The sequence below is a fragment of the Neodiprion lecontei genome, chromosome 6, assembly GCF_021901455.1.
Source record: "Neodiprion lecontei isolate iyNeoLeco1 chromosome 6, iyNeoLeco1.1, whole genome shotgun sequence".
In the NCBI taxonomy this organism is placed as follows: domain Eukaryota; kingdom Metazoa; phylum Arthropoda; class Insecta; order Hymenoptera; family Diprionidae; genus Neodiprion; species Neodiprion lecontei.
In genome coordinates, this window is record NC_060265.1 from 25,651,659 (window position 1) to 25,668,552 (window position 16,894).

The window sequence follows — 16,894 nt, forward strand, 5'->3', positions numbered from 1 at the left end:
TATGTTTTTTCCGTTGACACGCATAAAAGTAAATTATACATACCGTAATAACGTCCTGACATGATGCAGATCCGACGGGATATTTGCGAATTTACAGCGACATGCCTCGTCTCCGGTCCACGATCGAAAGTTTGATGCGTTTTTTCAAAGAATTTTTGATGCCGCGAATAAAAATATATACGTATATACAGAGAGAGAGAGAGAGTGAGAGGAAAAAATAGGAAACAAAAACAGTTCCCGTTTTTAAGCGCTGGAGGTTTAATTGTTACACCAGGAACCAGGCTTATTTAAATAAGCCACCGGGATAAAATTTGAAGGGCGTTTTTTTCAATACCTCTAGTAATTTCACACAGCACCATTGATTTCATACCCACGGATCCCGGGGACGATTCAGCCGTCCGGGCTTTACGGAAAATGATTTTTCAGTCACGCGTGCGTTGCGGCGGTGCGGTTGGTATTTTCCAGTATATTTCTGCACGTCCGGGCGCCGACCGGCTGATTGACTGACAGACAAGCGGATCGACGTAATCCTGCGGGTATTTTATCGTTGAAGACCGTGGCTTAAAAACTGATCTGCTGCATATCGCGATGCGCAATTGCTATTCCCACCGCTGCCAATAATAAATGGGAATCACTGCGGGATCGGTGGAAATGTATGTATAATACGTGTGCGTAAAAACTAAACCAAAAAGACATAAAAAAGGGAAAGATGAGAAAAAAAATAAAGGAAAAAACGCACAAAACAACTGTATCGAAATGAAAATTTAGATATTTTTATACCCAGGCTCCTCGGGGAAATATTATAACCGGCACCGATGCGAATGTATTTATACCCGCACATAGTGTACACGTATCTATATGTATATCGACACGAATTTTATCGCATCACTGCCACTGCAGCGATTGGTGAATTTCACGGCTGGATTGGCAAAAAGTCGATTCCGGGTACGTACAGTATGGGACATCGTCGTATGTAGCCAATAGAGAAACGGTTACATCAAAAAACTGCAATCTTCCTTCGGCCTGGCGAACTGAACCCGCCTATAATACTCGATACTTTGTGCAAACACATTTTCCTCTTCTCTTCCGGTCGCTCGGTGTAATGTATTAGCTCATCTGTGAAACCGGATTCCGTACCGCTGTAATCTGGAGTTATATGTGATATGTATCTGCAATTTGCAGTGGTAGCTGAAGGAAGGACGAAGCGCTTTGAAAACTTGAGATCTGCCACTGCTGTGTACCCACTTTCATCTTTGCGGAATTGACCGAGTTTTTTTTCACAGCTGCGAAAACTTCTTTATCAGATGTCTGCTATCGCGGACGGATCGTGACTTACGCGCGTAAAAGCCTTGCTCAGCCTGTCAGCCATCGTACGCTTTGCAATTGGATCCAAATCGACTTGGGATCTTGAACTTGTCTCGCGACAGAACCGGAATATCCTAAGAGATCGAACAAACCGGTAGAACTTATACAGAAAAGATAAATGATAGCACCGCTTTTCCGCCACCGTTTTATAGACTGCACCTGTACGTGTCGTAGTTCTGCACTTGAACGTTAAGACCATTAAAGCTTCGGTGAAACTTTACGCTACAACGGTGTTCCTCGATAAATTCACTCCTTTACGGAACTGGGGTAGGTGTACCTACCTACTGAGAATTCCTCTTTTTTTTCCAAGAAACGGCCTGGCCACTTCCGTTTTGGACAATTCCTGGTCGTACGTGTCGCTCCGATTAGGTCTTAGCCGACACCTTTTGCTCTTCGCGATCCGATGCGAAGTCGCGTTTGACTTACCACGCGATACGATCTCCCATCACCGTCACTCTTTCGCCGGATAGAAAAAGTCCGCTACGCCGCGCCGCCTTCTTCTTCTCCTTCTTTTTCCCTTTCTTTCTACTCCGACACGCGTGATTGAATTTTTTCCCGTTCCTTTCTCTCTTATCACCGCCGTTCAAGCTTTGTTCTACAATTCTCTCGTGCGATTGTCTCAGGCGTTAACGTCGGAAAATCGTCTCCGTTCCGTTGTTTCAACCGCTTGTTTTCTGCTTTCAAACGAAAACGTGCCGCGGTCCAGGAATACAGGGACCCGGCTCCGAGTTCTCTCGCTTAACCTTCGGTCAAGTGCCCAAGGGTTGCTTTACCTTCCATCACAACGCACGTCCAGCCCGGCCTCGACTCACTTTAGGTATACCTCCACGTTTAAACGAACAATAAGGTTACCCCTAGGCGAGGTATAATCCAGCCGCCTTCACCTGCCAATCTTGTATATACCTCAACAGTAACTTGCCAATATTAAATGCGATGCAGAGATTTGTCCGGCGAGAATTCACGGGGTTGAAAAATGATTCCAGGGTGGAATACCATTCGATAAGTTACACCGAGCCGACGGAAGCGGGGCGAGTAGCGAGGCTGAAAATTCGATGTTCGTGGGTGTCGTAGCCGAGCATGACCCTTCGTAGGGCCGCACTTGAGTCAGGGTGCGAACTTGACACTGAAAAAATGTTATCTCGAGGAGGAAGCGTGGTTGGCAGGAAAGGTGCCCCTCGTACACTCGGGTGTGTCGCGTAATATCTGTACGCGTATAACGAAGAGAGTGCGTAGATTAGATATTGACACGGCTGCGCAGACACCGGAGGGGCCTTCTAATCCGAAACTTCAATTAACTGCTGATAAATCAGCCCCCTCATAAGCCGCCGGCGGTTGAACCTCGCGCCTGTCGGACGTACCTCTATACATCTGTATCTGAAAATTTGCATGTATTTTGATATTTAAATGCGGGATAGAGTGGCTAGAATTGGGTGGCGGCTGCGTTGCGGGTTCAGGATGAGTCGAGGAGATGACGCGAGTTTCTGTTTTCAACTCGGCACACGGATTCACGTATAGGGGTCGGTTCAACTTCCGCCGGCTTAGTTAAATTCTAATTGAAGGGCTCAACCGTCGGGAATAATCTCGAGCTGGCTCTAACATTCGGACAGACTGTTAGCCAAGTCGTTTTTGGCTCTCACCGCTCGCCTTATCCAGTTCTTACCCACTTTCACCATTTTTTCCCCTCCCCCCCGCCCCCGACCACCGCTTCTTCAGCTACTCCCGTAGTAGCTGGACTCGCCGGAAGTTTGAGCTAAAGTTTTGCCGATGGATTTTTGGCGTACGGCTGCGACGCTTAATAAACTTTACACGACGCGAATCGCGCAAAGATTTTTGCCTTTCGCCGTAGAAACGCGACGTATCCCTCACCCAAGGAAAGAGTACACCGATATCGCTAGTCATGTGACGTATATGCGTTCGCATGTGCCTGCGAGTAAACACGTGTTACATGATTTATAACGATGTATGTGGAGGCACGATAAGCATGTGTCGGTAAATTTGCCTTGACAAAAGCAGGGGTTAAATTTTCCGAGTGCTGAATCGATGTATATGTACCGTCATACCCCAAGCGTGGGTGTATGCGTGTCATTACTTTGAGAGAGGATTCAAAATCTCTACAAATATCCCTTCAGATTTCAAACAATACGTCAAAGATTATAAGTACACACAAATTCCGACAGATTTTCATCCCTCTCGGCGGTGCCCACGCTTCGTGCTTTATCATGAAATTTGATCTTTATCCTTGTACCGACATTAAAACATTATTATTATACGTTACGAACAAATTTCACCAATTTCAATATACGTACAAGCTCTTGGCCTCGTGGTTTATTTTTTAGCTCAAACTTGTACGTACATCGAGTGTCCAGAGATTTGGGAGGCAAATTTTTTGACACTCGTCGGGCATAATTGTACACTTTGTTCCCGCTTGAGGTAATCACACTTATAATGCCTCACATGTACTCGATTTTGAAATTTCCTACTGTTTAAGTATTCATATGACGAAATATAGAGAATTTCCCCAGCATCGCTTTGTTTATTATTTTACTCGAATTGCAAATTTTCTTTTTCGATTTTTCTTATACCGCCGCAGTTGCAGAAAAGCAATATCAAAAGTCAATAAATCTTTCAGCATATTCTGTCTTTTCGTCAAACACTATACACAGAATTTACAGTGTGCACGTCACGTGAAAAAATGGACAGGTACATATCAAAAAAAAAGTCCTAATCGATTCGCGTGCAATTGAACTCAATTGGGGCAAACGCGGATACAATTCAATTCGATTCATTCAACTTTTATCCATAAATCATGCAGGTACGTGTAACCGAGCTGCGCGGCATTGTTTGCAATAAATGCACAGACAGTGTTACAGTACCGTGCTCTGCGTCACCCGAATTGTACAAATGGCGTATACGGTATAATGCATAAATGAAAAAAAATGTGCCGAAAAAATTAGGTCCCTCTGTAGTTCACACGAGCGATATCACGGATAATGGGCAAATATTTGATCCTTTAGTTCGTGGCTAGGTTTCGAAATCAATTCACCACTCTGTGACAAAAGATAAAATACAAAGAATAAAAAAAAAATACATCGTCTCGACAAACCTCTGCGCTTCCAAATATATATTTTCGGACGTAGACGGGATTTCGACTGATTTTTAATTCATTTTAAATCCTTTTTTTTCGAGGGTTGTACATTCCGTTATTACGGCAAAGTACATGTGGTTTGAGCTGAACTCACGGGATTTGGGTATTTGTAAAATTAACGCGCTCCCCGAGGTACGAAAGAAAAGAAAAGCACGCTCGCGTTTCCATCTCGTTTACTTCGTATCCGGACCTCCGGTTTGCGGAAAGCTTTGATTCGTTCGTCCGGTCGCGTCGCGTCGGGATGCAGTTGCGCTAAAAAGAGAGGGAAATTGTAGGCAGGCAGGCAGGTACATACCTGCCGGATGTCAGGCGTCTATATAAACCTCGCCCTTTTCTTTCTTCGATCAGAGTGAACAGTAATTGACACTTGAATTAGCGTCTCCAGGTTCTTCGTTACTTTGGGACGAGTCCTCTTAACGAAAGGACCTTTGCAGGATGAGTATGAAAATGAAGTTCGCGGTAAGTATTGCGTGGGTTTTCACAACAGTAACATCCGGACAAAGGATAGAAAATTTCTCCCCCTCCTCGGTCGTTTTGCCTTAAAACTTTTATTTTCTCGCATTCTATGTCGTAGCGCTGCTTCTTATTTCTCGAGGCTTTCACCATGTTCTTTCTCATTTATCCCCGTTCGATTCGAGAGCCTCTCCACTCCTCAATGCTACCCTTGTGTAGGTATTTGTACATGTGTTTTCATTTCAGTCTGCAATTATACTCGCGGTGATTTCAACCGGGTTTACCGAGGGGAAGAACCTGAGATATCGCCGCGGTACGAATGAGTTGAGGGAATCGTACATCGTCCATTACAACAACAAGGGTGAACCACTCAGTGTTGCTGGATTTGACGAGTTTATTCGTGGTTAGTTTTATCAAATTTTTATTCAACATATACAACCTAAATAAACACTCCGCTATTGAATTGTAAAAAATACATCAGATTTACGACGATGGTGATGAGACAGAAAGGTATTAAAGAAAAAACCGACACAGAAAAATGAGGGTATCGAAATTTTCGACGGATGGAACATCTCGCAAGTCTCGCGGATTATCGTCTCTAAGGCTCAAGCAGCTTTTGACGTGAATCATCATAATTGATCAGATCAATTTTTGTCTGTCGGTAAGGGTGCGCTGATTTCAATTTTGGCCCGGAGCCAAGTTATGTACCTGTTGACTTTTACAAACCATCGGTCTCAAGAGAGAGAGAGAGAGAGAGAGAGAGAGAGAGAGAGAGAGAGCGTTACATTTTTCTCAACCTCTTACAATTAGACTTTGTTTATATGTGTATAAGATCAGGCTGACTTGGTCAGTGATGGTATTCTTTTTATCGTCAAGACGTCTTTCCTTGTTTTATACTTCTGCAGAGTGTCAGACGTCGTTGTTCTTTTAGGTTTGATTAAAACCTCGTTGATGATCCAATCGCCAATGGAATTTTCCCATCTTTTTTCACCTTTTAGTGTGGAGAATCAGAGGCACTGTACCGAATATTCAATTCCGGTAAGGTGCTTCTTGAATCAATTTCTTTCGCCTTCTTTTCTTTTTGATAACGATAAACAAACTCGATTATTGAAGCGAAAAGTTGATTCATTCGTAATTTATTTTCTTCTTTTATTTAGCGTTCAGAAACGGGGTGCCTTTTGCCCGGTAAAAATTCTGGCGTAATCGAATTCTAATTTTCGTAACGATAATTAATCGAGATGTTGGGGTTTGAAGAGCGAGTTAAAGCACCTTATAATTACCTCTTGAGCGTAATAAAATGGAGTTAAACGTACGGTATAGAATTTTCAATTAACGTACATTTGAAAACCAAGCATATAAATTTGAAAGTTGTATATCCATTATTGAGGCTTGAGTTTATGTTACGTCCGGGGTCGATATTACTTGTGCCTGTGTATGCAGAAGCGGTAGAACTAACAATAAAAAGATAAGAAAAGGAACACTCGGTGGCTCGTCAGAGTTTTATGTTACTTTTCCATGTGTATATTCTTACATACGTATCCCCGTCCGTAAGAAAATACGAAAACCATTTTCTCCGGAGAAATTTAACGAAACTTTTCATGCTATACCGCGGTGCTCACAACCAGTCGATACCGTCGTTACAACTGTCTTTATTTGAGTTTTGCGGGACGTGGATCATTCGCTCCCTCCAGCCATGTCGTGTCTGGGTGAAAACTTCTTTTCTGTTTCGATGTGCCCTTCCCCCCTCCCTGCCATTGGCAAGAATAACGAACTTTTGTTATTCGGTTCTCCACCCGGCCCATCCGAGAGGTTGAAAGTCCGATGACGTCGAAATCTCGAAGAAAATTACAGTCTTCTTTTCTATTTCAGTCCTTAACGGAAAACAGGCAGCTCCCGGTCTCTCGTACTCATCGTATGCCGAAAACTCGCCGTTTTCGCCTCCTTCGCCCGAAACGACGGCTTTGAAGCCGACGACTACTACCGAGGCCACGACTTCCCATCAGCCGAAGCCGTTAGCAACGGGAACTTTGACAACTCCGTATTCCATAGTCATCGCGACGGGATCCCCTGAGCCTGTACACGTCAACGTCGGCTCCACGGAGTCCCCGTTAAAGGTATCCATCCAACCAACCACGAAGCGAAAAACTTTCTTAAACCTCCCCGCAAAACTGTTAGCTGTCGGCAGAGTGTCGATGGAAAGTCTCACGGTGTACACAGTACTCGTGTCGAGAAATGAATTTCACCCTCCGGGGGCTGTTTGTACGGGGTGGGAACGTCATTGCCGCCTTGGGAATATTAGGGCCTTGAACGGAGAAAGAGAGCGGGGAAGCGATGACGAATTGAACGTCAATTCCACTTGTTTCGCCTGGTTTTTACGTTTGTCTTCTTCTACCCAAAAGTTTTCAAGTACATACGTGGATTGCGGGAAGTTTGGTGTGTTTTATTTATTTTTTTCTATCTCTCTTCCTTCTCATCGTTCCGCCGTGCCTCGGATAAGCCGCAATCTCATATCGCGACGGTGTGGGAATTGGAACGCCTTGTGACTGCGTTTTCATCATCGGCGAATCGAAAACACATGCCAACTGCCGGGAGGCGGTGCAGGTGATTTCGCAAGATGAATTGAAACCCAGCTTCGCGGGCTGCGATCCTGGGCAAAGTAATTGAGCAGGAAACTAAGTCCACTCAGAGAAAATCGAATCCCGACTGAATTTCTCTGCGGGAAACGAATTTGCTTACGGTGGTACAGTACAGACGTCGTCCGACGAGTGTTTGTACCCGTCAACTCCCAATAACGGGCATCCGACTACCGCGCGGAATTAAATAAATCCCACCTCGGCCGAAAAATGCTGCGATCTCAATTTTTGCCCGCAAGATCTCGGAGCAACATCCGAGTTTATTCGTGCCCATCTACCCACGCTTTTCGGCCCCCGTGCGTACTAAAATCAAATGCTTTTCTTTGAACTAGTTTTCCTGCCCATCTCATTCCCGGCGAAAGGAAAAAAACGGGGGGTGTTTTTTTTATTCCTACTTAATTTCGCCGCCTCGTTTTCCGGACGAATAAAATCGATCCTGTGAAGCAAATTCTTTTTTCTTCTCACCCTCCGGTTACGGGGGTTTTCTATGTACCTATACGTATACCCATACTCGCTCGTAACGACAGAATCGCGGAGAAAATTCTTGAAATATGTTGCTCTTTGGCAGTGTCGTTCCTTGGAGCGAATCTCGAAGAGAAAAAATTCGAAGCAATGACCGCGGACGCAGCGGGAGGGTGACCGGGGTAAAATGGCCATGAGGAACAAAGTGAATTTTCCGAATTTCCGGACAAAGTACAATCATTGATCTTATTTCATTTTATGCGTATCCTCCGGGGGTAAGAAATTTACGAAATTCGATTTCCGCCACGGTTATTGAATTATCGCCAAGCATTACGTACAAAAACAGGACCAACGAAACAGAACTTCTTTTGCACCCAACGCGTGGAGGCCGTTATCCTTTTTACCATACTTTTCAACGAGTACAAAAAATCGTCTGGATTTTAACTATTGTGAGAAATTCGTTTCGCTCTAATGTTCTTTCGTGAGAAAACGTGAAAAATGTGTTTTAGAAAAAGGATGAAAGGTAGACAGTACTCGGCGACTCTGATTGATCACAGCCAGGGATGTTCGGAAAGTGATCCTGTACGACTGTAGCGTCTTCTTGTTAATCTCTTTGCAAGGGTATAGATAATGTACAGACGGTATACCTACATTCACGACCGAGTGCACAGAGTGATCCATCGCTTCGGATAATTGGTCCTGCGAGGAATCAAACGGTTCCGTTTCGGGGTTCCCGACAAACATGCCTCTGTACCTTATACATATAGTGCAAGGACCAGAAGCGATGGACGATAGTCGACGCCCGACGTTCCCGTTCCCGTTCCCGTTCTCATTCCCGTGCCTTCGGCATCGACCGGCTTCGCAACTGACAGTTCAATGTATAGTATAGGTATAGGTGTCCGCTGCTTCTGCGTGTGTGTGTGTGAGTGTGTCTATATATATATACACACATATATATCTCTTTGTACGTGCAGGTGCCTCGTGAAATGTCCGGTATCCCGGCTCTGCCGGAGGTTCCTGTGTCAACGGACAAGCCTGCGCTGACCCTAGCACTAGGACACGACACAGCGGGGATCTCATCTCAATCCTCGGGGTGGTCGCAGTCATCGGTCGATGCTCCAAAGTGCGTATACGTATAAAAAAAAAAAAAAAATAAATCCATATATATAATTATAGATATACGTAAGAGACGTTTTACGACGGTGAGTTTTTTTCCCGGTTTTTTTAGACGGAGAATTATTTCTCAGACAGTTTGAAGAAATTGCGTATAAGGTACGACGCGTGATAATGACGATGATGATGATAACTAACGATATATATTGTTAGGATTATATGACCGAGTATCAGGCGCTTATTTTTACGACAGTTGTAAACTCTTTTTGATGATTATAATTCTTTATGCCGCGCTGAATATATTTATATGTAATAAATGCGCATTGTGTAGATTTCGGTGTTGATTCAATACATGTATATACGCGTCGTATCGGATGCAGTTGCAGCGATGAATTTTAATTGCTTTTTTTTTTTTTGTTTTTTTTTTTTTTGATTCTGCTACGTGAACAGCATTTTGCTAGAACTTCAGATTTGCTTTGAGGGGTTAACAAGGGTAAACGAGGAAAATTGAAACCGTCCGGCTATATATATATGCCTACAAGTTATGTGTACCCTTTACTTACACACGTACTGTATAAAACCCGCACGGACCAAACGTCACAAAAACTATCCCCCGTTAAAGCTCGTACGGCAATTAAACGGTCTAATTGCTTTGAACGTAACTCTATTTAGAATCGCTCGTGTTTCGTTTATACCGACAAGAGTACAAAGACCAGATGCAAACTATTTGAATGAAAATAATTCCAAAAAGCTCTTCTCCGACATCGATCGTAGTGTTTATTTACATCGGGACTTTTCTTCATATGCAAGCTGGTTAGGGAAGTAACAGCGTACGTAGAATATGACGAACCTAATGATACGTAAATATTTAAATCGTGTTTGTTTGCTGTTGGTAACATGAGAAAGTAGAAAAACGAAAATCAAACCTGCTCGAATTTTACTCAACGTTTGATTCGCGGTACAATTTGTCCTGTATATTCATATATACATATATATATTTACTTGTTACACCGTAAGTTCTTCTAACAGCGAAACGATTCGTGCGCCTGAGGCAGGCAACTGGAGTTACAGCTCATGTTTAGGTTGAGCACCGTATCCCGCCGTAACCATCAGAAACGTCAAAAATTTTTTGTTAAAATAACTTCAACTTTAATATTATGAAATGTGGAAAATGATGAAAAATTGAAATCGGACGATCAACTAAGGCCATAATGAGGCAATTAAGAGTTCGACTGTCATCAAATTAAATTATTCATCACGGTAACGGGGTGACGGGATACGGTGCTCAACCTGGACATGAAATGTAACTCACGGTATAAGCACGTGTGTAGGAAAAATGCACCAATTTACATACGATAATGTACTCGAATATCAAATATCTGTTCATTAGCAAAAAATCGATCATTTTCATGCAGGTATATATATATATATATACACATATACACACAGTACAAGTTTCAGTTGACAAGATGAGAGTAAAAGTGACTCACCCAGTCGGTCTATTCCTTGGCTATATATCTATCTATCTATCTATCTGTCCATCTACGTAATATATATGTATGCATATATGCATAAAGATGTATATGACGACATATTGATTTCAGTCTGGTTACACCGACCGAGTATTCATCGTCCAAGACGACGGCTTCAAGCTTGAGATTCCCCAGCGGGGCTGAGTTTCCTTCAAAGGTGATTTCCCTGCAGCCTGCAGCACGACTCCAGACGGTACTGAATTACGTTCCTCCAGCATCAACGTTGGCTGGGATCGACAGCTACGTACCGTCGAGTCAAACCGTGACTTACGCAAGCCCGTTGACGGCGGGATTTCAAAAAACCTACGCTTATTCCCACCAGCCGGAAGTTCTCAACTATGCTTCGTATCCGGGTCAAAACGTCCCAGGTATTGTGGCTAACTTAATAATCGCCGAAGCGTCGAAAGATATATGCGGTGCGTGGCGCGAGTTTTATCTCGTTAAAAGACTGCAGGATACAAGGAATGTTTTATGGTTTGCACAGTTTCTCGATTCGTTGTTACCTGGATGAAAATTTAGTTTTCGCATTTTCACGGGATGCACAATATCAATTCACCCCGAATAATGGAAAATTGATATTGTATAGGTATAAATATACGTATATACACAATATACATTTACATATCTCAAAGTACGATTCGACGAAAGTATATCTTCGGCCGTTAGGTTCGAATTAAAGCCACTGCGGGGGAAGGAAAAAATTCAAAGATAAGAATAAAACAAGAAAGAATAGAGGGAAATGGAAAAGAAAGAACGACGCTTATCGAAGTACATTATTATTCTGAAATTCTTGCTGAAAACAGCGTGTATAACAATAAATCATTTTAGCCATTAAATACACATTTACGAACACGCGTATAGACATCGTCTATATATGTATGTACATACAAAGCGACCGGGGTGCCACGATCATTACACATCGGCCCAACGCGAAATGTATATACATTCAGCATTGTTCCGGTGCAAGAGAAAATTCTCGTCTCACTACGTGTTTTCGGATTTACATTCGTGCTTTTCCATCCATCTGAGACTCATCCCGTATATTTATATGACGTAAAATCACGACGTTATATTTTATGTATCTTGTGTTTACGTTCACTGACGGAGAGTACCTGAAACACTTCCGTCTTTATCGACCGCATGGAGTGCATTTTTCCATTACACCCATTGGACGAATCGAGGACTTTTTTTGGAGAGCCTAAACACTTGTAACGAATACTCTTGTACCTCGTTCTCTGTCCAATATATCTGATCTCTTTTTTCGCAGCCGGTAACGTGCCCCTAATCGTCCGGCAGTCGCCGCAGCTCATTGACATAGGCCAAGGCTTAGGTCAGGGCTACGGATCCGCCCCGCAAGGTATGAATTATTACAAGAAAATATCATATATTAGCGGATATTTGCATAGCGGTAGATGCTTGTCGGGAGGGTCTGAACAAGGCCACAGGATGTCACTTAGCAATGGCTTTGATACCGGATATTATATGCCTTCAGTGAAAAATGGGCGTACACCTACACTGTCCGCTTTGTTTCGTTAATACCTAATTCAAACCTCTCTATACTATATGTATATATTTGAACAGTGCGGGCGTGTCGAGATCCGGAATAAAAGATAACGTGCAAGAAATCGATTTATTCAACGCTTTAACCAGTTGGAGGGTATAATTCACCAGTTACTGTATAATCGTTCATTATCTCTCTTGTAATACCCGGTCAAGTATACCTTCGGTATTAATAAACGCGCGGTAGAATTCAGAGGACCGGATTATCGTCGGCAAAGTGCAGAGTAAACCAATTCGGCCGCATATTAAACTCTGCGAAAAACTCGCTGCTTTACTGTACGGTTGGATCATACCTTAGACTGGTGAATGCATTATTGTTTCGACAGACGTAATACGCAGGAGTTGAGCCGAATCACACAGATAAATTCGAGTCGCGTGTTTTGTCCGCAACAATAAAAACTAGCAATAAGATAAAGACCAGAGTTGAGTCGGTAATCAGGTACGAAATTCACCCAGGCGATGCGTATTTTACTTTTCCGTAGAGCTTGCCGTAAACTTGGGTGGATGGGGTGGCATCGAATACGGCGGTCAGCGTTCGATTTCCCAGGCGAAACCCGTCCCGGGTATCGCCAAGTTTGGATACGCCGTTCCCGTTTCTTCGCCTGCCCTTTCCAAGGTCTGTATACCGACACTTTACCTCTTATTTTCTCTCCTTTCAAGTGTTACTCTTACCGGAGAAAGTGGCTTCTTATGCGCAGCCACATATTCCCCTCTAGGTACTCCATGTCCGCCTTCCTTCCTCTCGGTCTCCGGGATAGCCGTCCGTTCAATCGCGTTCCCATAACGCCTCCCCGAATTGCTTTTGGCGAGCCGTATCATGTTGATTATTATACCAATACTGTACCTACACGTGTCACGAGAAACAAGTTTTCGGGTTCGGGAATCGGGGAAAAGTTTTTTCTTTTCATTCGACCCTTCCAAATCTGTCGCGTTACGAGGACCAACAATTCGATCTCGTGATTAAAAGTGCTTGCATCTTCTTGACCGTCGGTCGAGAAAACAAACGATCGTTATTTTCACAATCTCACCACGAATAGTCAAGTTTTTTGTGACTATCGTGAAAGACTCGTTTCCTTGGTTCCCTTTCGTGCATTCAAGAGTCAGCATTGCTAATGCTATGCTAATTTCGCTGGTTATAGATTGTCCCATTAACCCGTAGGGTTTTTATTCTCAGAGTAAATTAGGATACCCTTATGGAAATAATAGAGGATCTTGGAAGGCGCGGAACCATTTGCCTCTTCAGAGCAGGCCGGTTATTATTTTAATCGCCGGACGAACGCGTTTGCTAGATATTAATTATACAGGGTATATATTTGACATATTATTCTGGGTTGATTCTGTAATCGTTCCGACGTGTGGAAAGAGGAACCTCGTGATTTCGCAGTGGCAAGACACATTTGGGAAAATATTTATTCTGGACAAAAAACGTTGATCGATACGCTACATGCGGATAAGAAAGAAAAAAAGAAAGGAAGAAAGAAAGAAAGAAAGAGAGAAAGGTACGCGGGCAGGCTGAAACTCTCACCATTTATTTACGCACCACTGCACTGGCGTCTTCAGTCCATTTCGGTATATGTACATACAACGTTTCGGAATAAACAACCCCAAAATACTTATATACGTACATACATACGTTATATACACACATATATATATATATACACACACACACCCATACATATGCGTGAACAAATAAAGATCTGCACGGTCTAGCAAATGTCGATCAAGTGAAAAGAAATGAAGAAGAAAGTAGTGGATAAAAAATAAAACGAGGTTCAGCCTGGCGAAGAGTCGCTGCGTCTCTTTTCTACTCAACAAAATTGTGCTGTCGATGCAGATCTTAGAAAAATGAATGTTTGTTTTAAAGGTTCTTTACAGACGTTTTAAATTTCTTTCGGATTTTTTGTCAGTATAAATATCGATTGGTCTTACTATATTTACATCAAGTAGTCCCTGACTGAATTATGCCGTAATCTTTCTATAAGATGCAGCTATTGTATAGTAGTGGAGATGAGTACGTCAGTTTTTTTCGATTTTCATACCCAGCAATACAACATGTCAGTTTTCGTGGTGAAAATCAAAACGTGTTAGTTTTCGTAAGAGGCGTCGATCTGTAACGACGTACACAACGCAAATGAATGTGTCATACGAAATGATATTTCTTTCAAGAAAATTCCGGTGATCATAAATCGGTCCTGTTATGGGCTTATTTTTCACGTTAGTGGTGAATTTACTTTTGTACGTCATGAGCCATGGCTTCGTTGGCTATTGTCAACGTCGCGTCGCGAACAGAATTGGGGCGGCGGAGGCGGCGAAGAGTCGAATGCAGGATATTGGCTCGGGGACCTTCATTGTTGAGTTGCAAGCGTCGGGGATTCTCCCGTCCCGAAAAATTCATGAAAGCAAAAAACGAACATGACAATGAAAATGGGCGGGTATCGGATCTAGTCGGGGGCGGCGGTGAGGACGGGGGAGAAGAGAGACGAGGAAAACAAAGAAATAAGAAACAAGAGAACAGAAAAATAAATGCCGAATCACTTCGTCTGCCGGACGTTATCCTTCTGTACCGATTCTTTGTATTATACACCCACACCACGCTTGTAGCGAACTATCGAAGAAGGAGAAAAATCTTACGAGAAAAATACAGGAACCAAGGACATCGCATTTCGTTTTTCACATCCTATCTGTCCCCTTGGCTTCGCTGCCTGCTTGTCCTGCTCGAGACCTCTGCACCGACGTACGTCGACTAACGTTCCAAGAACTTAACTTCCCTCACGCTCCGGCAACTCCGAGCTTTTTGTTTCACAACACCTTTCGTCCTTCGACTTTTATTTTTTCCGTCATTTTTATTTTCTCCCGATTTTAACAGGTTGGCTTCGGACCCGGTTCTTGGTAGATCGTTATTCCCTGATACCGGCGATGCACTCGTCAGTTCAAAGAACCTAAGCACCGTAATTTACGGCATCGTTTTACCACACGTAAAAATGCACTATATACCCCTGTTGATGATGTTATTGTTATTATTTTTGTTATTGTTATTACTCTTATCTCTTTATGCTTTTGAAAGATCTTCTTGTGGCGGATCCTAACTGTGGCATATATTTGTTATTACTTATATATTATATATGATACATTTGCAGCATATTATCATGTAATACTTGTATATTATAGATGTAGGAGAATATTATCGATTCTAGCTAAACGTGTGAGACGCAGAGAAATATTTATTTCTCACAATGAAAATGCTTACTTTGCGATTTGGAATTTTTATAACGACCCTCGAGTCAGCTACCTTCCAAAGTTTCTTCGTGGTTGTATAAACCTTCACTCGAATTTTATTGTACGTTTTCAATCTTCTTTTGGCCCTTTTCAAGCCAGTTTTCAAGCCTGTAAAACTTTGCTGCCACCTGCAGATTACAATTTATTTTAACTCAAGGCTGGTGCGGTTTTGCCGTCGAATGAAAACGGCGCATGCGATCAGAAAATTAATGAAACAACATAATTAACAAGTAAATACCTTAATGAAAGGTAATTGCCTAATTTTATTGAAAACTTCAACTTTCGTGAGGATAACGATTAGTCAAATTGCGTCGATCGTCGCGATTATAAGCGTACCTGTACCTGTAAGATAAAGAAAAATTGATGATGAAAAATAAATGAACGAGTAGTAAAGAAGAAACAGAAAGAAAAAAAAAATCAACTCCAACCCGCTATTTGCAAGACACAAACTACCGTGAGTAGGTATATGCACACATATATATTACGCTTTTACGTATTATAAATGTTATTATACGTACCTGCCTTTGTTTATTACACGGTATAAAATTTTATGTATCCCTCGGCACTTTTTTTGTTCTTACTTCTACGCGAGCGGCCGTATACAAGGCATCGGATAAATTACATTTTGACGACCTTTGGTAACTCGTGTAGGTATATATGTATACGTATCATAGAGCGCCGCAAAGACGGAACTTGGTGGAAGATGGAGAATCGTAAGAGAGAGAAAATGTGAGAGTGAGAGAGGCAAAATATCGGACAAGGGTGATTGGATAATTGCAGGGTAACCGAACGAGCTTGCAGACGGCTAGCCGTTGCAGCAGCGTCCGTAAGGGTGGTAAGCGAAATATCTTCGTCTCATTAAGAAAGTGTGTGTGTCCATTTTATTGTTGTTGTTATCATCATCATCATCATCATCATCATCATCATAATTATTATTATTACTATTATTACACTATTCCTTTCATTCATTTCTCATCGCCAAGCTACCAGCCACCGTTTACGGCTAGTATGTATATTCTTTAACATACTGTATTACGTATATTTATATCTATGTATGGGTATTTTTCCCACTTATTTCTGACTTGCTTTCCTTTACATTAATTTTATGCATACCTATATTCAAATATTCATATACATATATTTATATATATATATATATATATATATGTAATAATGTATTGTATGTATATGTATTGCCTGTAATACATTCGGCTCGCGTGCGTGTGTCGGGGGTCGTGGTTGCGAGGTGATCAGATGCGTTTTCTGTCGTATGTTCGGCAGTTTCGAGAGGATACCTAAGTATTATAGAGACAGTTTGAGTCGGCTGCGCTTACATCACTATGCCCTGTATA

At 42.4% G+C, this 16,894-nt stretch overlaps 1 protein-coding gene across 1 annotated transcript in view; it reads left to right on the forward strand.

Annotated features, from left to right (window-relative positions):
- LOC124294976 overlaps window positions 1-16,894 on the forward strand; it is a 77,087-nt gene that overhangs the window by 15,546 nt on the left and 44,647 nt on the right. The window contains exons 3-8 of the mRNA XM_046742775.1: window positions 5,210-5,366; window positions 6,833-7,077; window positions 9,033-9,181; window positions 10,776-11,071; window positions 11,971-12,060; window positions 12,746-12,879. Of these exons, the coding sequence (XP_046598731.1) occupies window positions 5,210-5,366; window positions 6,833-7,077; window positions 9,033-9,181; window positions 10,776-11,071; window positions 11,971-12,060; window positions 12,746-12,879 (1,071 nt within the window). The remainder of the gene's footprint in view (window positions 1-5,209; window positions 5,367-6,832; window positions 7,078-9,032; window positions 9,182-10,775; window positions 11,072-11,970; window positions 12,061-12,745; window positions 12,880-16,894) is intronic.